This window comes from Sarcophilus harrisii, chromosome 1, assembly GCF_902635505.1.
Source record: "Sarcophilus harrisii chromosome 1, mSarHar1.11, whole genome shotgun sequence".
Taxonomy (NCBI): Eukaryota; Metazoa; Chordata; class Mammalia; order Dasyuromorphia; family Dasyuridae; genus Sarcophilus; species Sarcophilus harrisii.
Genome location: NC_045426.1, coordinates 19,312,322 through 19,337,858, shown reverse-complemented (window position 1 = coordinate 19,337,858; position 25,537 = coordinate 19,312,322). Strand labels below are relative to the sequence as shown.

Here is a 25,537-nt window from a genome sequence, read left to right as displayed (position 1 = left end):
CTCAATAACAACAACCCTGAGCAATAGTTACATAATCTCTGAATCTCAGTTTCCTCATCTGCAAAATGGGAACAATAACTTTAACTACCTCCCAGGGTTATTGTGAGGATCAAACAAAATCTGACTTGGCAAGTCTTAAAGAACCTCATAAGTGCCAGTTATTATTAAGTAATGACTGTCTCAATACTGAGATTCTCATGATAAATGAAACAAAACTTTCCATAAAAGGAAATGGCCTCCAGAAGATTGGCCTTCATCCCCTGTCCTACGGAACCAAGCTTTGTCATGCTGGACCTCTCTGGAATACAAATGCACCTGTCAACGAAGGATGGCCCATGGTTGTAAGCAGTAGCACCTCATCCAAGGGCCAAAGGACAGGGAAAGTTTGGGGGGAGACCCAACTGAATGAATGAGTCAGTGAATAAGGGAGGGAGGAAGGGAATGCATGAGTGAGTGGGTGAGCAAATAAATGAGTGAGGGAGTGAATAATGAATGAATGAATAAAAGAATAAGTGAGTGAATGAATGAATGGATGAACCAATAAAAGAATAAGTGAGTGAATGAATGAATGAACGAATAAAAAAATAAGTGAGTGAATGAATGAGTAAATGAGTGAGGGAGTGAATGAATGAATGAGTGAATGAATGAATGAAAAAGCACTTAAGTCTTAACTATGTTGCTAAACACTATACTAAGAGCAGGAAATGCAAAAAATAAAAATCTGCTCTCTAAGAGCACACAGCTGAAAAGAAGGAAGAGAGTGGGCTGCATTTAGGAAACTGGGCAGTGTTTTCAGAAAGCCCAATTAGCTGCTGTCTCTTCTCTCTCTCTCTCTCTCTCTCTCACACACACACACACACACACACACACACACACACACACACCTCAAGACAAGGGAATAATGGAGTCAAGGAGACTGCTGCCTTCTTCCACTGTCAGTGGTGAAAACATCATTAAGTTCATGACAAGGAGAGAAAGAAGTGGATCGACCACATAATATTCATTCCCTTATTAATATAATGCTCTTTTCCCTTGGAAACATGAACCACCAAGTCAGTCCTTGTGCCTCGTACTTGTGTGTCTGTGTGTTATTTTAGAAATCCTCCTTGATAACAGAGGAAAGTTGATGGAGTAACCTGGGAAATCTGGGAAACATTTATTTTGGGCCAGAGGGTGGAAGGATCAGCAGTTAGTATCTGAGGTTACGTTTGAAGACAAGGCGGGACCCTCTGTGCCCCTGTGGACCCTTCCAGCTGCCACTAAATCCCACCTGCGCCTTCTCCAAAAGCAAATGTCCCATTCTTTCCACTGAGTCAGAAGGTGGGGGTGTCCTTGGAAATCACATGCATCACTGCTCTGATGGGACTCCCCAAGTCCTTCAGAATCGTTCCTTTTTTGTTCTTTTGCTTTTTCTTATTTTGTTCTGCATCAGTTCATATAAGTCTTTAAAACTGTCCCTTTCATCATTTCTTATGGCGCAAGAATATCCCATTACATTTCTAAAAGATATTTGACTCTGTCATTCCTTAGTTCCATGAACGCTTTAGACAATTTTAAGCCTTGTGACTCTGGGCAAGACATAATCCTCCTGAGCCTCAGTTTCTTTATGTATAAAATGAGTATAACAAGAACGCCAAACTCACAGGATTATCAGTAGGATCAAGTCAGATGATGGAAGGAAGGTATTCTGCAAACCTTAAAACACTGTGTAAATGTCAGCCACTATTATTATCATATTCCATTTTTTGCCTGGAACTGTAATGTTTTGACTCAGCTAATGCTAATACCAAAAGACAGGTTGCTGTGGGCAGAGAATTCATTGCCTAATGCAGGCGTTCCCAGCCTTGCTCTGCCTTGGAGCCCCTGGTATACAGTAAATCTTCCTATATCACATATTTTAAAGAAATCATTTCTAGAATTTCCTTTGCACAGGCACAAGAGATAAAATAAGGAGATGGATTAATTTTTCAGGAAGAAATATTTTGGTCTATAGGAACCTACTTCATTAATATGTCTATCTTGAGGGATATTTAAATATAAGAGATATTGTTATTTGCTATATATTCTCTATTCCTCCTGGAATATGTCCCCCAGGGGAACACACATCTCTGGTTAAGAACCCCTGATCTAACAGCCAATCCACTGGTGAGAAGAGGATTTTGTGCTTAATTAATTTAATCTTCAGAAAGTCAAGTCCATCACTAGTCCTTGAACGTGAAGTCTTCTAGTTTGGTTAAACCTACCAAAATGGATATACTCTGTTGGAATAGCCTTTGAGAGCTCCATAGTCATCTCTGGGGGGAAAAAAAAGGGAAAAAAACCCAGTTCCTGACTGGGAGCTTTTATTTATTTATTTTAAAGCTTTTTATTTTTCAAAACATACACATGGATAATTTTTCCTTGCAAAATCTTGTGTTCCAATTTTTCCCTCCTCCCACTCCCCTCCCCAGATGGCAAGTAGTCCAATATATGTTAAACATGGTATAAATACATGTTAAATCCAATATATGCGTACATATTTATACATTTATGTTGGTGCACGAGAAAAATCAAATCAAACAGGAAAAAAATGAGAAAGAAAATAAAATAAAAGCAAACAACAACAAAAAGAGGGAAAATACTATGTTGAGCTCCACACTCAGTCCCTATAATCTCTCTCTGAGTGTAGGTGGCTCTCTCCATCACAAAACCATTGGAATTGGCCTGAATCATCTCATTATTGAAGAGAGCCACGTTCATCAGAATTGATCATCGTATAGTCTTGTTGTTTCTGTGTCTCCCAAACCTCTCTTGGTTCTACTCACTTCACTCAGCATCAGTTCAGAGGCCTCTCTGAAATCATCCTGCTGATCATTTCTTACAGAATAATAATATTCCATAACATTCATATACCAGAACTTATTCAGCCATTCAAGGAGCTTTTATTCTAGTGGAAGAAACATGCAAATAAATAGATGCTTTCAAGATATAGAAAACTCTATCTGATGGAAGGTCATCTTTAAAGGAAAAATGCTACTAGCTGGACCCACAGGTGGGACTGAGAAAGGCTTCCTGCCTTTGGTGATACTTGAGCTGAGTCATGAAGGAAGTCAAGGATTCTGAGAGTTGGAAAGGAAGAAGAACATTCCAATCAATCAATATCAATAAATAAACATTTATCAAGAACTTACTATGGTCCACCCTTGAGCTAAAATGGAGGCGTTCCTGCATGGAGGCAGGAGGAAAGGATACCTCTAGTACAAAGGTAAGAGATGGGAGATGAAATTCTACATGTGGCCAGTATAGCTGGATTGAGAGGAGTAAAGGGCTAAGAGACCTAAAAGGTAGGAAGGGGCAACAGAGGAGCTTCTGTTTGATCCTAGAGGCTACAGGAAGATGCTGAAGAAAGGTCAAGACTCAGGATAGAGAATAAGGGTCATTTGCCTAGAGATGAAAATCTCAGAAGTGGCTGAGGTCATGGAGAGAGTCCAAATAGGAAGGGACAAAGACAAATCATTGTAGAATATTCTCACTGAGGTTTGGGAGACACTTGTAGACAGTGGGAAGAACACTAGCTCTGGACAATTGAGGTCCTGGCTTCCGCTCTTGTCCTGATTCCTTTATCTTTGTGCACTCCAAATGTCACTTAACTTCCTTATTGGTAAAATGAAGGGGTTGCACTAGACGTCTTCCAAAGTCCCTTCAGTTCTTAGAATTATGATCTGGTTAGCTGATGAGCCAGTGAAAAAGACAAAGAAGGGTTAGATAGGAAGAAATCTAGGGAGAGTAGAGTGAAAGCTGGGGAGGAGAGAGAATAAAGATGGGGTGATCAACCAAGAAAAAAGCTACAGAGAAATCAAAGGGTGCTCACTATGTAAAAAGCTGTAGAGAAATCAAAGATGGTGGTCACTGGTGTAAAAAGCTGCAGAGAAATCAAAGATGGTGGTCACCAGTGTAAAAAGCTGCAGAGAAATCAAAGATGGTGGTCACTATGTAAAAAGCTGCAGAAAAATCAAAGATGGTGGTCACCAAGGTTAAAAGCTGCAGAGAAATCAAAGATGGTGATCATCATGTAAAAAGCTGCAGAGAAATCAAGGCTGAAAACTCAGAAAAGACCATTGGATTTGCCAATCAAGTGGACATAGATGACCTTCAGAAGAGTGGCATGGCTAGAAGCTCAGTCCCAAAGTCAACTTTTTCAAAGTTTAGCAGTGAAGGGAAAGAAAGGAGGAACAGTGGTTGGGTAGGATAATAGATGAACTAAAGGAAGGTTTAATAAGAATCAGGTTGGGGAGTCTTCTGCTTGTTTATAATTAGATGAGAAAAGGCACTGGAGAAACTGAAGATATATGAGGAGGGGGCGTGGGAGGAGGAGGTATCAGCCACTGGTGGAAGTGGAAGGGAGTCGGGTCAAGGATACGGGTCATGGCATTAGCCTTGGTAAATGGTGTCTCTTTGGTGAGGTGATGAGGGGAAAAATTCCAGAATTCTACAAGGCCTGGAGAGAGTGAGCAGAAGGAATTTACAAGAGAGTCATGCTCTATCAGAGAAGTGGGAGATGAGGGCCATCTGTTCAATGGAAGAGGGCTGGGGTGCAGCTAGTGGCAAGGAGGAGAGAAGAACATCTTTGGGAACCTTCCATACGGAGAATGAGATAAGAACTCTCCGAGTGCAGAGCAGTGGGATTGTCCAGATGCCTCCGTGATTCAGCTGACATTATTTATCGTGTTATCCCTTTCTTGCCAGTAATGATCAGCCGCTCTGGGGCAGAAATCTGATGGTGGGAGTTACCCAGAGACTGAGAAAAATCAGCCATGCAAGAATTCGAGGGTGGTCGCTAGTGAAATATTTAAGTGGGATGACTGATGATGGAGATGAGCTCAGCTGAGGCTCCTGGGTCCTCCAGTGTTATGTTAAAAGTCACATTTACACGCTGAGCCATAGCCTTAAGATTTTTAAATATTTGTACAGTACAAATGTATTTTTCATCTGATACCGCTTGCCTCTCATCCCTGCCTTGCCTGTTTCCTCCCTGTCCCACACCATCTTTCATAAGGAGAACTCCCATGTCCCATCACCCTGAGACAACCAAGATGAGATGCCCTCCCCCTTTAAGATCCCAATGAGCATGAAATTCATCATTTTTACCAGTGTGTCTCCTGAATCGTGCATTTTAAATCTGGTCACTTTATTTTATACAGATCTGGAGAATAATTTAAGATACTTCCCTGCCTAAGGAGCAGACAAAAGAAGGTGAATAAAGGGAGTATACCCAGGGGCAGAGGGATAAAAAAGGGAAGGAGACAAAGAAAGAAGTCTCCCCCCACCCCATTACTGGAATGCCCTCTGCTCTAAGGTTATCCCTGTCAGGCCACAGCCACGGGGACAAAGCCTTCTGTCCACACCCAGAGTGACAGGGACGGACTGAAGCCCTGAGTTGTTGCAGAGCCCACTTGAGCTTTAAAAGCAATTGTTAACTAGAAAAGCTAAGGAGAGGGGATGGCATGAGATACGTGTTCTCACCATGTCCCTGTCAATGCCACAGAAAAGCACCTGGGTCCATACACTGGCTTCCTGTGGGGTGTCCCTGGAGTGGCTACAGAGGGGACATTATCTCTACAAGCTGCTCTAAGGAAAAGCTGCTCTAGTTCATATGTCAAGTCAACAAATGTTTATCTACATGCTAGACACTGTGCCAAGTGATGGGGATAAGAGATTTTTTAAAAGGTAAACAAAAAAAGGTTAAAACTGCTCTGTTCTCAAGAAGCTTACAATCTAATGAGACAATATGCTTTGTAAAAACAAGACAAACTAAATTAGAGACAATTAGATAATTCACCATTAGAGGGAAAGCACTTGAATTAAGGCAGATCAGAAAGGGGGTCATTCAATTATTGATTTTTTTACATTTTAGAATTTTGTGTTCCAAATTCTCTCCCTCCTTCCCATACCTCCCCTATTGGTTAAGAAAGAAATGTGATGATAATTATACATGTGAAATCATGCAAAACATGTTGCCATATCAACCAATTTGCCAAAAAATATAAGAAAAATAAAGAGTGTGTGTGTGTGTGTGTGTGTGTATGTGTGTGTGTGTGTGTGTGTGTGTGTGTGTGTCTGTACTCAGACTCCATCAGTTCTTTATTTGGAGATAGATAACATTTCCATCCTAAGTCCTTTGGAATTGTCTTGAGTTCTTATATTGCTCAGAGCAGCTAAGTCAATCCCAATCACCACACAGTATTGCCGTTACTGCGTACGGCGGCATTCTCCTGCTTTTGCTCAGTTCATAGAAGTTTTCTCAGGCCAGAAGAAGAAGGAGGGATTTTAGCAGGTCCTTAAATGGAAGCCCAGGTAGTTCAGGAGACAGAAATGAGGAGAGTTCCAGGCAGAGGATGGCTCGTTAGGAGACAGAGAATCAGGATTTTGCCGGGATGAATGCTGAACGCTCTCTACACATATGTCTTAAAAATAAAAAGCTTTTTAAAAAGGAGAGATGGAGTGTGTTAGGCTAAGGAGGACGTATCACTGGCTGGGAGAGAAGGGGAGTAAAACCTAAAAAGACTGGAAATGTAGAGTGGGGCACGTTATGGAAGGCTTTCTAGGTGCAATTTGCTCCCTGCCAACGAACATCCTCAGTCCACAGCCCCCTTGGTTGTCCCTGCCAGACTTTCTGTCTAGAAACATGAATAACTCTAATAACTCATAAATCCACCATGGCTCAGTCCCTTCCCATTGAGATTCTGATCTTTCCCGGCTTTGGCAAACCAGAAGGATTACACATTCTCACGGAGATTAAATGGACTCTTTTTTATAGTGAAAATAGAAACAGTCCCGGCACTTTCAAATTCTTGAGCAACCTACTCTCCCGGTAGGATCTGTAGGTGAACTTCCCTGCCCTTTTTGTGTTTTCACAGAGAAGGGACAAAGGTTGGTACCCCCGCCCCCCAAAATTTGTGCTAAGCTTTTCTAAAAATGGCCAAGCCTGAGGAGGAGGAAGGTCATGGCTTCTTTATCCCCAGCTCAGCGCCTCTTACCGGTGACAGCTGTCCAGTCCTACCGCCACCTAGAGGGACAGCGTTCCCTTTCTGTCCAGTCACCAGAGCTTCAGTGAGCTCCTCCCTTGAGGTATTTCAATTTCCTCCCCTCTTCCAAGTCCCTTCCCCCACCCTTCCCAAGAACCCCCAGATCAGTGCAATCCGTCATTCTCTCATCCATCTTTTTCTCCCAAGCCTTGTTACTGGGCCTTAAAGGGGGAAGGATGGGAGAAGGGACTTGGAAGAAAGGAGGTTGGAGATGGCCCCAGCCATGGAGCCTCTGCTGAGCTCCAGCCTCCTGGTGTCCATCACTAGTCTCAGCTTTGGCATCTTTTCCATAAAGTAACCTCGCAATGCCCCCTAACACTTGTGCTCTGAAGCTCTACCAGCCTGCACCCCCTGCTCTTTCTGGCACCTAAACAATCTAGGAACTTACAGGATGGAAACCCAAGCTGTTGCAGGGGTGGATCACAGTTTGGAGAAATGAACAAGAAGTCTAACTTGGGGTAAGGGAAAGAAGCCCTTCATCAGCTCCTTTCTGGGAGCAACAGAAATGGGTGGATGGAAGGAAAGAGAGGAAGAAAGGAATAAGGAAGAGGGGGAAGGAGGGGAAAAGGAACGGAGATGGGGAAAGAGAGGAGAGAGAGAGAGAGAGAGAGAGAGAGAGAGAGAGAGAGAGAGAGAGAGAGAGAGAAGAGGAAAGAGACAGAGAGAGGAGACCGACAGAGAGACAGAGACAGACAGAGACAGAGAAAGAGAGGAGGGGGGAGGGAGAGAGGGAGAGAAGAAATTATTTCACTCCCAAAAGGTTCTCTGCATTTGGGAAAGGCTGGACCTGAGCATTAGGTAGAATGTATGTTTTTTTAAAACTATATTTCAGATTGAATTCATATGCCTCCACTTTTATTTTATTGTTTAATCTGATTAAAGTGTCTTCACGTGACATGTCCTTGAGTTAGAGGTGACTCCATGAAGGGCACAGCCAATGGTATAAGGAAGAGGAAGAATCATTCTACAGTAGGCTGAGGGCTGCAAACTAGAATCTGATTGTCCCAGCCATAGACCAACAAAAGAATCTGGGTTGTTTCCTACAAAGGTGGGGGGACTCGAGGCAGGCTGGCAGCTGGCTCTCAGTGAAGATGAAAGGGGGACAAGAATCTGGGCTGATATTAAGAGCATGCCCTGGTATTTGGAGGCACACCTGACAGATGGGGTGAGCCCCAAACTCCTCCACCACAGTAACAAGTGCATTTTTAAAACTGTTTGTTAGATGCCTATTAATTTTCTTGAGTTTTTGAGATAAAACGCAATTAGATGGGAAAAAAACTGGCACCTTGACCTATTAAAATGTTTTTGATGATTTGAGACTCGTTTGCTTATTAAACAGGCTGCTGTCATTTTTATTGACGCAATTCTTAAACCATCTGTAACTTTGGCCCTCCACCTGAGCACCCAGATCCGGATGAACACCCACATTTTGCGGTCCTGACTGTGTTCTCCCAGCCATTTGTTTCTCCCATTTTAAATCACTTCATTCAAGTTTCATGGCTAATTGCTCCAATACTGATCTGATAGCATACATAGCAATGACTAACACCTCTATTTCAGAGACAGAAGGAGAAATAGGCTGAGGAAAAAAAAGGGTTTTGAGGTAAGCTAATGACTTGCTAGTTCTGACATCACCCCATTTATTTTTGTTGCATCTGACTTTTGTCCACAATGATCATTGCTATGAATGATTTATGAAGAGCAGTTTCCACTGACTTTCTTCTCATAGCACATTTGTGTTAAGTATCTTGCAATTAGCCGAAGTGTAAATCTCTGTCTTGGACAAATCAACATCTGCAGCCCCCCACAACCTGGCTCCAACCCACCTTTCCAGAGTTTTTGTTTTGTTTTGTCTTTCTTTCTTCCACTCTAAGTCCCAGGCCCCCTTTGCTATTCACCAAACACAATATTCTAGATTTTCCTGCATTTGCCTAGGCTAAACATACATCTTTCTCATCTCATTAAGATCAGAGATGTGAAACTGGGAGGAAGACCATTGAAAGACCATTAAAGACACACCCTTTCATTTTACCAGATTCTTAGAGAGATTGGGGTCTTGTCCAAGATCACAGAGTTCCCTTAGAATTACAAGCTTTTCTTGAAAGACTCAGCTCAAGTGTCAAATGCTAGATCGATTTATACATGGAGTCACTCTTATCTAAGTTAGAATGTAAGCTCTTTAAGAAAAGAGACTGTATCATTTTTTGTCTTTGCACAGTGGGTATTTTAGCACATAATGAGTATTTTAAAAACACTTTTTGATTGATTATATGAAGCAATTCCTGTTTCCCTTACTCACAATTGTCCTCTTACTGTGAAATATTTTATATTTCGTTATCTGTATATATATTGTATACTTTCAGTGGGATATAAACTCCTTGAGGGCAAAGAATTGTTCCATTTTTATTTCTATTTTCTAAAAGTAGACACTCAATAACTATATTGAATTGAATATTCTGATATTCCACTTCGGCTAGCATTTTTTTTAATCAGTTAAAATTTCTGTAATTTATTGCCAAACAGACACATCAGAGTATGATTGGGTAGGAAATAATTCCTTAACTCTAATACAAATGTCTGAATTTATCAGCACATTTTACTGTCAGTCTATTTTTACATATACTTCCAAAAATTTTTACATTATGATTAATTTGGAAATTTTATTATAATTTATTTACCCCATAATACAAAATGTATGTTATCTAAAAATTAAATATGAAACCCAATATTTTATTTATATCCCACTATTATATTACTATAATCAAGTTCAAAATGATACAACTATGTATTTTGGCTAGCATTTCAGTGCTAATTTACATTGAAACACTATATTCCTATATTTCTAAAACACTCAAATTGAGTTAGTGTTAGCTTTTTAAAGTTTTAAATATGAAGAAGAAAAAAAAAAAGAAAGAAATCTCTTCCTACCTGGGAAATAACAGCTATCCTTTCCTTCATTATGTCACAAAGCAGTATGATTCAATGTCAAATGAATTCTATGAACAATCAGATCTCATACTGGGGGCAGGTAAGGCAAGCAGCCTGCCAGGACACAACAAGCAATAAAGGACAAAAAGAGACATGTTAAAAACTACTTTTGAGAAAAGCATATATTTTTAATGCCCACAAATTTCACTTCCGAAGTCTCAGGGTGTTTATTCATTATAAATGAACCATGTCACAGTCAGATACGAAGACTCCAGGGGACAATAGCCCCAGAGGATACAATTTTCTTACCTTGCCTACCAGACACAGATGCTAAGCTTTTATAATGATAATTATTACAAGATTTTTGAGGAGGGAGAGATCACTTCTGTTTGATGTAGTCAGGGATGATTTTGTGGAAGAAATGGAATTTAGGCCAGTTTTTGAAAGCTGATGAGAAAGGAGAGCACAATCCATGGTTGGAATGACCTAAAAACAAGATGGCAGGAAACAAATTTGAGATAACAGTAAATATGCTGGAAATAGAATACAAGTCCCTTGAAAGCAGAGACTGTCTTAATTTTATATTTGCATTCTAGCATCCAGCATCATTTTGGTACATATTAGTTGTTTAATAAATATTTATTGACTGATTGATTGATGGCAGGAAAACAATGGTTGGAGGTAAGACTTTTTTTTTTTTAATAGCCTTTTATTTACAGGTTATATGTATGAGTAACTTTACAGCATTAACAATTGCCAAACCTCTTGTTCCAATTTTTCACCTCTTACCCCCCACCCCCTCCCCTAGATGGCAGGATGACCAGTAGATGTTAAATATATTAAAATATAACTTAGATACACAATAAGTATACGTGACCAAAACGTTATTTTGCTGTACAAAAAGAATCAGACTCTGAAATATTGTACAATTAGCTTGTGAAGGAAATCCAAAATGCAGGTGGGCATAAATATAGGGATTGGGAATTCAATGTAATGGTTTTTAGTCATCTCCCAGAGTTCTTTCTCTGGGCGTAGCTGGTTCAGTTCATTACTGCTCCATTGGAAATGATTTGGTTGATCTCGTTGCTGAGGATGGCCAGGTCCATCAGAACTGGTCATCATATAGTATTGTTGTTGAAGTATATAATGATCTCCTGGTCCTGCTCGTTTCACTCAGCATCAGTTCGTGTAAGTCTCTCCAGGCCTTTCTGAAATCCTCCTGTTGGTCATTTCTTACAGAACGGTAATATTCCATAACATTCATATACCAAAATTTATTCAACCATTTGGAGGTAAGACTAGAAAGGCAAAGTCATTTAATGAACACCAAAAACAATTAATGAGATTTTGAATAAAGCTAAAGAAGAGAAAAATTATACTTTTGAAAAGCATAAATGCACTGGATTTGTAATCAGAAACTTGGGTTCAACTCATTGAATTCATTAAAAATGTTATTAAAAACCAATTATAGGGGCAGCTAGGTGGCGCAGTGTATAGAGCACCAGCCCTGCAGTTAGGAAGGCCTGAGTTCAAATATGATCAATTTGATCAAATCAAATCTGATTACACTTAACACTTCCTGGCTGTGTGACCCTGAGCAAGTCACTTAACCCCAATTGCCTCAGAAAACAACAACAACTATATACTAACCCCTTGGGGTACAAATAAGAAAAAGAAAGATACAGCCCTGAAGTCAGGAGGACCGGAGTCCACTGGCCTCAGATACTTAACACTTCCCATCTGTGTGACCCTGGGCAAGCCACTTAACCCCAATTGCCTCAGCAAAAATAAACAAACAAAAAAGAAAAAAAAAAAGGCAAAAGAAAAACAGTTCCTTCCTTGAAGGAGCTTACAGTCTAATGAGGAAGACAACCTCCAAAAGGAAGTTGAAAAACAGGGTGGAGAGGAAAGGTATCTGATGGGGAAGGCAGGGTGGGAAGTCAGTCAGAGAAGTCTCCAGGCAATGCAGTCACGAGAGATTGGAGGAAATGTCTCAACTGAGTTCTCTGTTTAAATGGATGTTGGGAACTCCTAGTTCCACTCTGGAAGTCTGAGATTCTGAGGGTGGTGAGAGATGGAGTTGCAAGGTTGATGAGATCTTATAGGACAATGAAGTTATCCCAATAAAGAGCTTTCTGGGGTTGGTGGGAAATCCTAAAGTAGTGCAGCAGGTGAGAGAGGAGGAGGGTTCCAAACAAGACTCTGTCACAGACTCCCTACATGACCTTTGGAGTGTTTGGGGTGTTCAGGGAGGACCAGCATATCTGATGGGAGCATTTTTCAGAGCTGTCCATCCACCTCTGGTGTCCGCCTAGCATTCAGGCTCACCTGGGGCTCCAAGAAGCTGCAACATGTGCAGCAGACACACCCCAGTAAAATATCTGGGCAAACAGTCCAAACAGAGTTGGAGGTACCCTCTGATCCTTAAGCCCATCAGTGAGTTAGGGGGGTGTCTGCCCCAAGCATGTGAAAACTCCCTGGCAGAATGAGCAGATGAGAACAATTCCGTTCAACGGCCACAAAGGTCTCTGAAGCAGGAGCTATTGTCAGACCTTGAAGAACCAAGGTCATCCATTGAGTCATGGGCCATCATCAGCCATCTTGACTTCTTTCTTGCCGCTAGACTTCGATGATTCTTGAAGAGTGGGTACGATTGATGACTTTGTACAACTCAACCTTGCTTAAATACAATTCACAAAAGTCAAGATATCATCCCTTGATATCATTGGTCCTCTCTGAACAAAGGGCAAAGACATATGATCTTTGGGAAGACATCAAACCTCTGAGGGTCTTGGTTTGCTCATTTACACATAGCACAGCTAGTCTCTGGAGCTGCTGTCCCATCTCTCCTAAAGGGGCAGAAAGGTCCCTCTGGTATGCTTGGCAACATGGACCTTCTCAAGGCTCTAGAGGTGCCCCTGAGGAGTACAGGGGTCCTCAATCTTTTTAAATAGGGGGCCAGTTCACTGTCCCTCAGACTGTTGGAGGGCCGGACTATAGTAAAAACAAAAACTTTGTTTTGTGGGCCTTTAAATAAAGAAACTTCATAGCCCTGGGGGAGGGGGATAATGTCCTCAGCTCCCGCATCTGGCTCTCGGGTGTAGTTTGAGGACCCCTGGTAGGAGCATCATTCTATTGCTATGGTTCACCAGCCCCCTTCAATGTCTTTTCACATGTGATTCCCAGTTTATAACAATGATTCAGCCAGACAATTAGTGTTCAGAAAGGGGTAACTTGTAACTCCTGGAAGTTCCCCAGGATTATCCAATATTATCCATTTGATATCTTCTGGACTCTTTGTAGCACTTAATGGCATAGAGACCTTACAGTACTGATTGTACTTTATTTCCACTAAGGATTCAAGAGGTCGCCTGAGAGGGGTCATGATCCATCACCAGCATTTTGCTTTCCATGATTGTTTCCAATTAGTAAGTCAAGCATTAGTTTTTAAGAGACCATTTAGTAAGGAGGAAAAAACCATCTCAGAAGTGTATGACATCATGTCCTACCAATAGCTATTCCAGGGGAGAGGGGGCTCAGCTCTTGGTAGCTAAAGATCCTTCTCTTTTCCTTGCAGGGTGGGCTTGTAGGGTCCCCCTCTGCAGGCCGTAGATGTTCTGCTGGGGTCCTTGTAGAGTCTAAAAACTGCCTTTCTTCTGTGTCTAGTCTGTTCTTGGGACTGCGTCCAATATTGTGGTGAAACTGCTGGCATTAGGAGGCCCAGGATACTCGTGGAAAGTACTAGATCCTCCGGCTCTCTCTAGTTCCAAGGTGTCTCTCTGGTCAAGGGGATGATGGGAAGAGATCAGGATCAAGCCCAAGACAGGGGATCCTCAGTCTCTCATCACCTTGGCTAGCAGCTTCTATCACTAAATGGCAGATTCCAAACTTGGTTTTGTACAAACCCTAAAGAAGGGGACCAAGTCTCTCAACCAATCTGAATGAAACTTGCTGTGCAGCATCATTTCAATTCACCTAACAGCTTTCAAAGACTTCTAAATTCATCAAGGAATTTCCATACTTTAGTCTAAAGTCCATGGTTGATAGACTGAGTCACAAAACCCCAGATTTCCTTCCCACATCTGGTTCATGCTCTGATTGTTAGCTCTCACCTGATGAAGATCTCAGGGCACAATATCTCATCACTGATTTTAAGTCAGGGCCAAGTAGTTGATCGATTGATTCGATTGACCCTCCTCCTTACATGAGATAGATTGGGTGGCTCCTGAGGTCCCTTCCATCGTGAACCTACGAAAATTAAATTAAAACTCAATTCAGAAAGCCTCTTTTACTTACAGGGAGCTCACCACAAATAACTTTATTTATATTCCTTAGGGGGTCACTGCTGTAGTTAAAATCCAGACTAGCAGGAACTATGACAAGTTTTATTTATGTTTAAAGTAGCTTTGAGTGAGTCTCTTGAAATGATAGGCAGGGAGAAATGTAAGCAAGAGTTGAAGGAGTCTGAGGAATCCAAGTTTTAGCTTTATCTCCCCAGTACCCAGCCCGGTGCCTTGCAAAGAACAGCAGCATCTCGTCCTTGGAGAGGAGCTCAGGCACCGTCCAGTGCATCATGGAACCAATCAAGCATTTCCTCAGCATCAAGCTTGACAGATGGTGATCCAGAACCTCCAACTTGCCTGTGGTCACCTGGCTCGTGGGTGTCAAAGGCAGGGGTCAAACCTAAGTATTCCTGGCTCCAGAGTCAGCCCTCTACTTTCCTAAATAACAGCTCCAAGCACCAAACATCATACTGCAGACATTGTCTGAACAAGATAAAATATAGCAAAATTATCACCTAATGAGTTGTAAAGGGCCAAGGTTCAAATCCTGTCTCTATTACTTATTCCTCGTGTGATCTTTGGCAACTCACTTAAGCCCGTACTGTAGGTTCCATCTGCAAAATGAAGGTGTTGGGGTTATATGACCCTTAAGGTCCCTTTCAGCTCAACATCTCTGACCCAGGGAGCTCCACATTCAGGGAAACTCTTGCTCTTTTGATGAGGATTAAACCTACATTAGTTCTGGCGGTCATATAATATTTTTATGCTGTACACAAACTCCCCCAGATCTCGTTCGAACGAAGCTATGCTTTCTCCCATCTTGTGCTTGTGAAATTGATTTTTTAAGCCATTATTGAATTTCATCTTATTCGATATGGCTAAATTTTCTAGGCTGTCGAGATCTTTTTGGATCCTAACTTCCAGGGTACGAGCCCTCTCTCCCAGTTTGTATCATCTACAAATCTGACAACTGTGGCATCTTTGCCTTTATCCAAATCCTTGGTAAAAATTGTCAGTAGCACAGAGCCAGACCAATGGTGGTCTTGCTGGAATAAATTTTTTAAACTTTATTTTTCTTGAGAGTTTTTTGGGGGGAAAGGAAAGAAGGAGTCTGTTTTCTTTCACAACATGACTATTATGGAAATGTTTTGCATGACTACACTTGTACAACCTATACTGAACTGCTGGCCTTTTCATGGGGTTAGAGAGGAAGAAAGAGAGAGAAGTTAGAACTCAAAGTTTTAAAAATAATTATTAAAAATTGTAATAAATGCTTGAATTGAATAATCTTCTAGTCTAGTTTAATGGTCTTACAGTAAGAATACAAAGTTGGTCCATTTTCCCAGCTACACTGGAAACAGAAAGTCTAAAAATGTCTAGCTATGGGAATTTATTTGGTTTTTATTAATTTTTCCAATTAACACATGTCAATTTTCTCTTCCTCCTATTCCTAGTCAAGCCACTTATAAAAAAAAAAAAAAAAAAAAAAAAGGAAAAAAGAAACCCTTATAAGAAATATACATAGTCAAGCAAAACAAAATTTCCATATTGACCAAATCAAAAAAAAAATATATATATATATATGCCTCCTGTCCTCTGGGTCTCTCTTTCATGTCCAGAGGTAGGAAACTGGTGAATGTTCATTAGATCACCAAAAAAGTGAACAAGATCACTGAATCTGCAAGTATTTGTTAAGTACTTCTTATCTGCCCAAAATGCCTGTTGATGTTTTCTACGCATTTATACAAAGCGGACATATTACACAAACTCGGAGACAGAATGAAAATAAGAAAAAAATAACATAAGCCTTGAGCAAAGTCCTTGAGCAGATCCTTGGACTAAGTGTATCGCTCAGATCTGGTAACATTATTACTGGAAGAGTTGTCTGCTAGAAAGATTAGAGACTGATACAAATGAGGGGAGAATTAGAACTGGGAAGGAATTCCATCCCTCCGCGCTCTGGCTCCCGTTACCTTTCCAGTCTTGTTTCCCACTGCACTCTCTGTTCCAATCAGACCTGCCAGTCATTTCCCTTACACAGCCTCCTACTTCCCATCACTGTGCCTTTGCCAAGAAGATTTTGTGAGCAGAAGAATCTCTGAGATCTCGCAATTGGAGTTGTACATGGAGTCTTGGGTCGTTCCAGTTTTGTTGGTATTGCTAAAAATGCTGTTGAGTTGTATCCATCTCTTTGGGATCTCACGGACCATAATATGCCAGCCCCTTCTGTCCTTCATCTTCTCCCAAAGTCTGTTCACACTCACCTTCCTTGCTTCCATGACTCTAACCATCTCATCTTCTGCCATCCTCTTCTCCTTTTCCTTCCAACTTTCCCAGCATCAGGGTCTTATGATTATCAATGATAGTAGGATCTTTCTTGTATACTTCTATAAATGATTGCCACCTCGTCTTAATCTCTTCTACTTCCATTAAGTCCATACCATTTTTGTTTTTCATCATATCCATTTCTATATGAAACCTTCCCTTGATAGCTCTAATTTTTTTGAAGAGATTTCTTGTCTGTCTCATTCTGTTCTTTTCTTCAATTTCATTTAAGAAAACCTTCTCTCTCCTTGTTTTTCTCAGGAATTCTGCATTCAGTTGGGTATATCTTTCCTTTTGTCCCTTTCCTTTTACTTTCCTTCTTTCCTCAGCTATTTGTAAAGCCTCTTCAGACAACTATTTTGCTTTCTTTTTTTAAAAAATTATTTTAAACTTAAATACAAAAATAGTAAAATTAACAAAAAACATCACCACATGCACAGTAGAACATAAGAAAGGATTCAAAATATAAGACGATAAGTTTCCATTTCATGAAAGCTTATATAATAAATACTCTATCTTGTGTTCAGGGATGTCCATCTTTGCTTCCTTATCAGTTTTATTTTGTTTTCTGTTGCATGCTTTTTAATTTATTCTTTTTTTTCTTTTTCTCCCCACACTCTCCCTCAAGAAGGCTATAATTAAACATGGATAAATAGATATCTATAGATATACATATATATATATATGACATGTTTACATATATGCGTAAACATACCTATACATATATATTCTTATGTAACTGTGTAAGACCATATTATGCTTGTGTGTGGTCTGTTTCTCTGAAAGTAAATAACATCTTCCTTTCTAAGTCCAAGTCTTTCGCTATTTTTCCATTTCACTTTCTTGCTCTTCTTTCTTTAACATGCTTTTTGTTGCTCCCTCCTACACAATATAACAGACTTCTGTCCAGAGTTCTTCAGGCTCTCTTTCTAACAGATCCAATCCCTAAAATGTATTCATCATCCCATAAAGGATACTATTTAGGTCACATCTATTCCGTCTGATGATTTTTTCTTGCTTCTTTCAATTTCATTCTGAATCTTGCCCTAAGAAGCTCATAATTACATACTTTAACATATTTAACATGTATTGGTCAACCTGGCATCTGGGGGAGGGGGTGGGAGGGAAGGAGAGGAAAATTGGAACAAAAGGTTTGGCAATTGTCAATGCTGAAAAATTACCCATGCATGTCTTGTAATATATAATAAAAAAACGAAGTTCATGATTGGAATCACAGTCAGCTCAGATCTTTAATTGACCATCTAGAGCAGTGGTTCTCAAAGTATGGTCTAGAGAATCCTGGGGATCTCTGAAACCCTATTAAAAGGTCTACAAATTCAAAAATAGTTTTTATTTCCAATATGGTAAATGTCTATAAATATAATCCAGATAAACAAAAACGCTTTGGAGAAATCCTCAATAATTTTAATAGGATAAAGACACTGAAAACAAAAGTTTGAGAACCACTGATCTAGAGTTTCCCTATCTTTGCACCTTTCAGCAGCTAAGTTCCATGAGGAGTCTCCAATAACCAGTCCAGCAAGAAGCCATCTATGCTGACGCAGGAATGACTCATCCGATGTCTGCGATACCATACTAAGAAGGGAACATCTGAGGATGGAGGAGGCTCTCCCAGGGCCAAAACATAACTCTTTAGAACACTGGGTCCATTTTATGCCAATCATTTAAAATTGGAACCCATTTCTCCATAAGGATGGAATATGTGTGGGAAGGAGAACATGGCCTGGAATTAATCAAGAACACACGAGATTGTCAGTAATATTGTAAAAAGCCACAAGCCCTTAGTGTTATCCCTGGAAACTTGAGGGGAGGGAGATGTAGTCAGCTACCAAATCTCGCCTTTCTTATCCTGAAAAATTGTTCCTATCAAACCCTTTGCCTCTATCCCTTTAGTTATTTCCTTAGAAATCTCACACCTAAATTACTGCGATGGCCTCCCAGTTGGTCTCTCAAACTCCAGACCATCCCAGACACTTATGCCAAGGAGATCTTTCTTAAGCATGAATTGCCCATCCCACTCCTCTATTCAATCAGCTCCAGGAGATGTCTATTGCCTCAAGGATAATAATCACAATAAAACAACAATAAGATGAGTGATATTAATACAGCACTTACTATGTGCTATGCTATGATCTTCTCAACAGCTACAGGACATAAGTACAACCATTATCCCCATTTCACAGATGAGGAAACTGAGGCAGGCTTGTCAATTTAAAGTCTGCACAGTCTGACTCCAACCTACCTTTCCAGATTTATTGGCTGTTGCTTCCCTTATACTTTCTTTCATCCAGTCACACCGGTCTAAACTCTGTTCCTCACACAAGTGACGCTGCATCTCCTTTCTGAGGGCCTCGGCCCCGGCATTCCCCCATACTTGGGATGCACATCTTCCTCCTCTCAACTTCCTAGAACCCCTCAATTTCTTTTAAATGAAATTCAAGCACCGGCTTGTCCGTGGGATCTCTTCTGACTCTCACCTCCATCTCACCTCCTTCCCAGACTCCTGAATCTGAAATTGCCCTATATTAGCCTTTTAAATCCCTTCTATTTATTCTGCAGGGCCTTCAAGTAGCACCATGGTTCGTAGAGCACTGGCTCATCTTGCAGGGTTCAAATCTGGCCTCAGACACTTATGTGACTCTGGAGAAGTCACTTTATCTTGTTTGCCTCAGTTTCCCCACCTGTCAAATGGACTGGAGAAGGAAATGGCAAACCACTCCATTACCTTTGCCAAGAAAGGATCACAAGGAGTCAGACACAACTGCAAAACAACTAAACAACAACAAAACAGCATTTATTCTATACATACACATGTATGTACAAGCTTCTCCCTCATTTAAATGTACGCTTGAAGGGACATAGGAATGATTTCACTCATTGTTTTTGTAGTCTCAGTGCTTGGCACATAGTAGGCACTTAACGGGTACTTGCTGCTTGGTTGCCCAACATTATGCTGGGAATATAATCACAATAAATATAATAAAATATAGAAACATAATTCATATTATATGTTAATATAATAAATTCTGGGAATACAAAAGAAAGATGGTTCCTTCCTTCAAGTGATTTAACATCCTAATGGGAAGACATAAGCTAAAAAGCATTTTGCAAGCCCGAGAGCTTTGTATACCTGCCAACTATTATGATGACTGACAAATTATTATTATTGTTACTTATTATTAAAACCAAGTCGAAGACCTAGAGAAGTGATTTTCCGAAACAGACTAAATAAGCACGATTGATAGAAAATTGCTAAATAAAAATCCTTCTTTGGCAGCCAATTGTCACTGAACTCAAAATTGCAAGAGAAGCTTTGGTTTCCAGGCAATTAAGGGTGTTGACTTGCAACCCCCTTTCCCAACTGTCTTATCAGGTTTAATGTGGCACAGACAGGAGATGCATTAATTTGTGGATTTAGCACTGCTGACTTCTGTTAAAACATCTGACCCACTTTGCTATCCTCCAGGGATAGAAAGAAGCTAGATCAGGTTTCACAAATACTGAAAAGGAAAAAAAAAAAAAAACAAGTCTGTAAACGAGTGAGGATTCTTTTGTAAAAGCAAACTGGGCTACAGAATCTCTTTCTACCAATATTGAAAGTCTAAATCCAGTTTGTGAAGGTAGAGCAAGCCTTGTCTTTGGTATAGTTATCCTTGGGGATGGTTAACAGCTTGGATGGGAATAAGCTGGACAGAGCTCAGGCTCAGGTCCTCATTTGAAGCTGAGAGGTTGGCTCACCTTCAACTTGCATCCAGAAGCCCTTGGGATTCCCATTTTCATTTCAAGGTCCATTTTCATACAGCAATAAAAATTAGCCCTCGCAACAGGCACGTTGCTGAATCATTCCTTTTTTCAAGGGAAATATGATTGCTGAATCTCCATTTTATCCCCAGGCTCTGAATAGATCACATTTGAAAGAGCAGGATCTGAGAGGAGGTTAAAATAATGCAAATTCTACCATATGACACAGGCAAATGTCTTTGAAGTTAAAATAAATATTAGGAGCTCTTATTCAATAGATGGTAAATTCAGCATTGCAATATTAATAATAGCTTCTGTAGCATATGGGTTAACTCTCTATATGGGTTAATTCCCTGTTCTCACAGTGAGTTTCCCACAATAGGAAAATGGATTTCTAAGAAAGGTAGAATCTGCTGGCACATTGTCATTGTCCACAAGGCCCTGGGCTGGTTAATGTTATGACTCCTTACCCATGTTTGATTTGGGTAGAGTTTGGGATAAGGATTTTTTTTTCAATGAGAATAACTCTCCAACTATATAATGGAAGTCAATAGAAAAAGAGCATTCACACATTCTCATTCACATACATGTGTTCAATAATAAATGATCAACTCTCGTGGACTCGTGCTACAGACAGGACTGAAGACATTGTTGGGCTCAGTAAATACATGCGGATTTATTTTTATGGATATGAGCATTACAATCAACTTTGTTGAAAAATGGATTCATTTATTTGTTTAAAAAAAAAAGCGTATTAAGCATCTGCTATATACCAGACACTGGAGATGCAAAAACAAAACTAGAACATTTGCTGCTCCCAGTGAATTTCCCCCTTAATTGCAAATAGAAATAGAAAATAGCCATCAAGGAGGAGAAGTCAGTTGATTTCTAGCTTGTGGCATCTTGTATGTATTTTTTCAGTCTATATAATGTAAATAGCATTACATTACTAAACTGGAACCACCATGATTTGTCTAGGAAGCCAGAGACCTAATAGGTGCCGTTATTATTACATTAGCATTTTTGTATTTATTTCCATTGGGGCTCAAGCTTTGCCCATGTGCAGAGTACAAGACGGGCTTGGTCACGATTGATCTGTGTCCTGTGAGATGTTTGCTGGTTTTCTAATAAACAGCTAATTTGATCATAGGAAAGCAAGATCGTCTGCGAACAGGAAAACATCCGGGAGACTTAGTCTCCAGGCACTGACATCATTCTTAACCCTCAATTTCTTTTCCATGTAAAGTATATCAATCCCTTTTTCTCTAGCAAAGAAAGGCTTAAAATTTACTTACCTTTGGTCAGCTGCCATCCTGCAAGCCAGTCCTTCCTTGATATATTTTGCACAAATAAAAAGCTGGGATTTAAATTATTTTATTTCTCAAATTTCTATTCCTACTTCTTTTTGCAAAAAGCCTTTGTAATTTTAAAACAATTATGTTAGACTTGAGCAAAGTGATACAGAGATAGCATATATTCCTAATTAGGTAAAATTGAAGGATGCTGTAGTGCAAGCAATCAATGTGAGATTTGGAGGCCAAAGACCTGAGTTCGAATCCAGATTTTCCTATGTGGACAAATTACTTCATCTCTTTAAAAATTCAGTGTTCCTGTGTGTGATAGGAAAGGGCTAGCCTAGAAAATCCCTTGACGGTTTTCTGGTGATCTCTTAGCATTTTGCTCTGTCTAGCCTAGACATTATCTCTGAACTCATGGGGCTGGTAGGAATCCTTCTGGGGACGTACCCAAGATAATAATTCCCCAGCTTTATTTCTAGCATATTTTCTCTTGCCTTTCTTCTGAATTTGGTCAAGAATTAAATACACATTAATCATACATTAGTGAGATGGTCTGTCTGTATATGGAAGAGGCTACTTTGTGTAAAAACCAGTGTCATGTACCCAAAAATGGCCCCTGTCCCCAGGCCTGCTGATATCAAATGAAGGAGTTGAATGAAGCGATCCGACCTAATTGGGCCTTTTCCCCAGAGTGAAGAGGGGATAAAGGATAACAGAGATATCCAGAATGACTGACAAGACTATGACACAATGGCTGTAGATCCCTCTCTATAGCCTATGCAGCCTGCTCGTAATTGGTACGTTTGATATGATCTGGGATCAGTTTACCCTAGGAAGGTGAATTTGTAAAGGGGTTCACTCCCTTTGCCCACCTCTATATAAAACTTGTAACTGAGGGGGAGTTTTTAGTTCTGGCAACACTAATTTTCTTAGAATCGCCTCCCATTCTACGCCCCTTTGAGAGCAGAACTGACCACTGAGGAACAGTGGACCAGCAACTGCCTCCTTGCATCCTTTTGGTACATATGTACCACCCCAGCTTGGATGTGATCAATAAAGTCAAGTCAACAAGCATTCATTAAGTCCCTGTTATGAGCCAGGCTTTTGGCTAAAGACAAAAAGGCCCTCAAGGAGCTTACAGTCTAAGGAGAAGACAGAACTTGAAAATAACTCTGTCCAGATGGATGGAATAAACCCTATATTTAGCCAAAAAAAGAAAAATTGAGACCCTTTATAACAGAGACCATGGATTCAAGCAAGTGACACAACAAAGACATATACAAAATGATATCATAATTATAAGAAGTCAAGTCGGACATCCTCTTGAAGTTCTATTCATCTGTGACCTCATTGCCATCATTACTTAACCGTCCTTGCAGGTCATCCTGGAAATCTTCCATGATACCAGTAGCTGACGTTTACATGACAATCTTAAAGAAATCAGAGGAGCAGGATTCCAATCCTCCCTGTGACTAATTTTAAAATATAAATATATGTTATATAGAATATATTTTTACATTTTAAAAAATAAAAAATACATTTTAAAAATGACTTTATAAAAATATATATCTATATGACTTTGAGCAAGTTCTTCCACTTCCCTGTAAAAAGTTTCCTCAATTGAAAAATTGCTTCCCAGGGTTTTTATGAGGAAGGAATGAGATATTTATAAAGCACTTGGACTTCTTGGCCGTCCACAAATGAGTTATGACAACATGCCAAGTGCTGGTGGTGTAGAGAAAGACAGAACCAGCCTCTGTTCTCCGGGAGCTCCCATTTTCATGGGGAAGACCACGGGTACAAGGGAGTGAGGAGGGAAGGCAATCTGAGCTGGGAGGGCCCTAGCAGTGGGGGGCGCAGGAACGGGAAAGGCTCCGGCAGAAGGTGGGCTTTGAGGGGAGTCTTCCAGAAGGCCGGGGCTGCTTGCAGGGGAGGGGTGAGTGCCCCGAGCATGGCGGCCGGCCAGGGGGAAGGCATGGAAACGGAACGTCTGGTGCCAGCCAGCAGCAAGGAGGCGGCTGCCAGGAACACCAGGGTACACGGTGCAGAGGGAGGTGTCAAGTTAGGAAGGGTCAGGCTGTAACAGCTTCCAAACAGAGAACTTTGTATTTGCTCCTGGAGGCAAAAGTGAGCTCGTGGAACACGGGGTTTGAGTAGTTCGCTTTGCCTGCTGCTAGTAGCAATATGGCTCTGAACAGGGCACTTACCCACCTACCCCCCCCCCCCCCCCGTCTGCCTCTGTTTCCTCCACTGAAAAAATGGAGAAAATAATAATAGCCCTTGTCTCCCAGGGTTTTCTGAGAGCATCGGATGAGACCCTATTTGTAAAGCACTTGGTACAGTGCCTGGCACACAGGAGTTGCTTAATAAATGCGCATTCCCTTCCCTTTTTCCCACCAGGGCTGGAGGATTTTCCATCTCTTGTACCATCCCATGGGTACCACTCTGGGGCTCAGACTGCCTTATCTGTTATCCCACACTCTTGCTCCATTCCTGATCCATTCCCATCACTTTGTGAGGATCGAATGAGACAATTATAAGGCACCTGGACTTCTTGGCCAAACACAATGAGTAATGACAACGTGCCAAGTGCTCTTCCCAGTCCCGGGTCCCCCGATGATGTCTCCCGCCCTTCTTGTGTGTAAGTCATTACTGACAGTATATCGATCAAATCTCGTTCCCCCCGGGCCAATTCTGACTGTGGGGAGAGCATGGCCGTCTGTGGTCACAATCAAGTGGAAAAGTGGAAGCTCCTTAGAATGTTGATACTCTGTTTGCCCCCAGATTAAAGAATGGGCAGCCCATCTCCCAACACCAAAATACAGAGGAGACTCAATCAATCACCAAGCATTTATTAAGCACCTAATATGTTCCAGACACTGTGCTAAGTACTAATTATATTAAAAAAAGTGAAAGAGCTGCTACCTTCAAGGAGCTTATGCTCTATTGGAGGAGTCATGTATAATCATATATATATATATATATATATATATATATATATATATATATATATATATATATATACATTATATATACACACATATATATATAAAATACATGAATTTTGCATAAACATAAGAAAATATATACAAAATAAATACAAAGTTGTTTAAGGGGAGGGAACCATGATTTTCTTTATTATGAAAATTTTCTAATGAGCATTAAGGTGTGCTTGAGATGGCAAATGTTTTCAAATTCCTTCTTTTATCTTATCCTTGTATTTAAAATTCACAGTTCAAGTGGAATACCAAGCTTTCCCTTTTGGCTTCAACACTGAAATGCCAAGATTCGTGCTTTCAAGTCTGATTTTGCAACCCACAAAAAATGTGGCAAAGGCCAAAGAACATAAGTACTGAAACATTTGGAAAATCCCAGGAGGTAGGAATGTCTTTCTTACATTGAGACAATTATTTCTCCACTTGATGCTGCTATTGACATGAATAGAGAGCCCCCTAGTCTTCAAACTTGGTTATAATCTAATTTGTCATTTGCCTTTTTTTTTTTTTAAGTTAATTAAGAGACTATTCCAGACAGCTACCCAACATCTGCATCCTTAATCACTGAAAAATTGAATCCTGGCCATGCAGCAGTGGAAATAATCTAGTTGATTGATAGACCCTCCCAAACCAAAAAAAAAAAAAAAAAAAAAAAAAACTAAGAAAAGATTTGAGACATGATTAAGAACTCAAGAGAACAAAATCAATCTTCTACTTTTTAGATACTGCCCATCTCTAAATAGCTTGGCAAAATGGTTGTTTTTGTAAAGGTTTTCCACTCTAGGCAAGATATGATTTATTTGATAATAGGATGTTATCTCTATGCATAACTCTCCTTAGGAAAAATAAAAATGTATTTTTTATTAAAGCTTTTTATTTTC

The 25,537-nt window shown here is 40.3% G+C and overlaps 1 protein-coding gene across 3 annotated transcripts in view; it reads right to left on the bottom strand.

The window, feature by feature from the left end:
• Positions 1-10,202: 10,202 nt before the first annotated feature.
• PXK (PX domain containing serine/threonine kinase like) overlaps positions 10,203-25,537 on the bottom strand; it is a 100,419-nt gene continuing 85,084 nt past the window's right edge. For 2 of the 3 annotated variants that reach the window (XM_031953312.1, XM_031953316.1), the window contains exon 18: positions 23,086-23,132. In XM_031953312.1, the coding sequence (XP_031809172.1) occupies positions 23,101-23,132 (32 nt within the window). In that variant the 3' untranslated portion in view covers positions 23,086-23,100. Of the gene's footprint in view, positions 10,479-14,104; positions 14,241-23,085; positions 23,133-25,537 lie in introns of those variants that run through there. The other variant, XM_031953308.1, reaches the window with a different exon arrangement.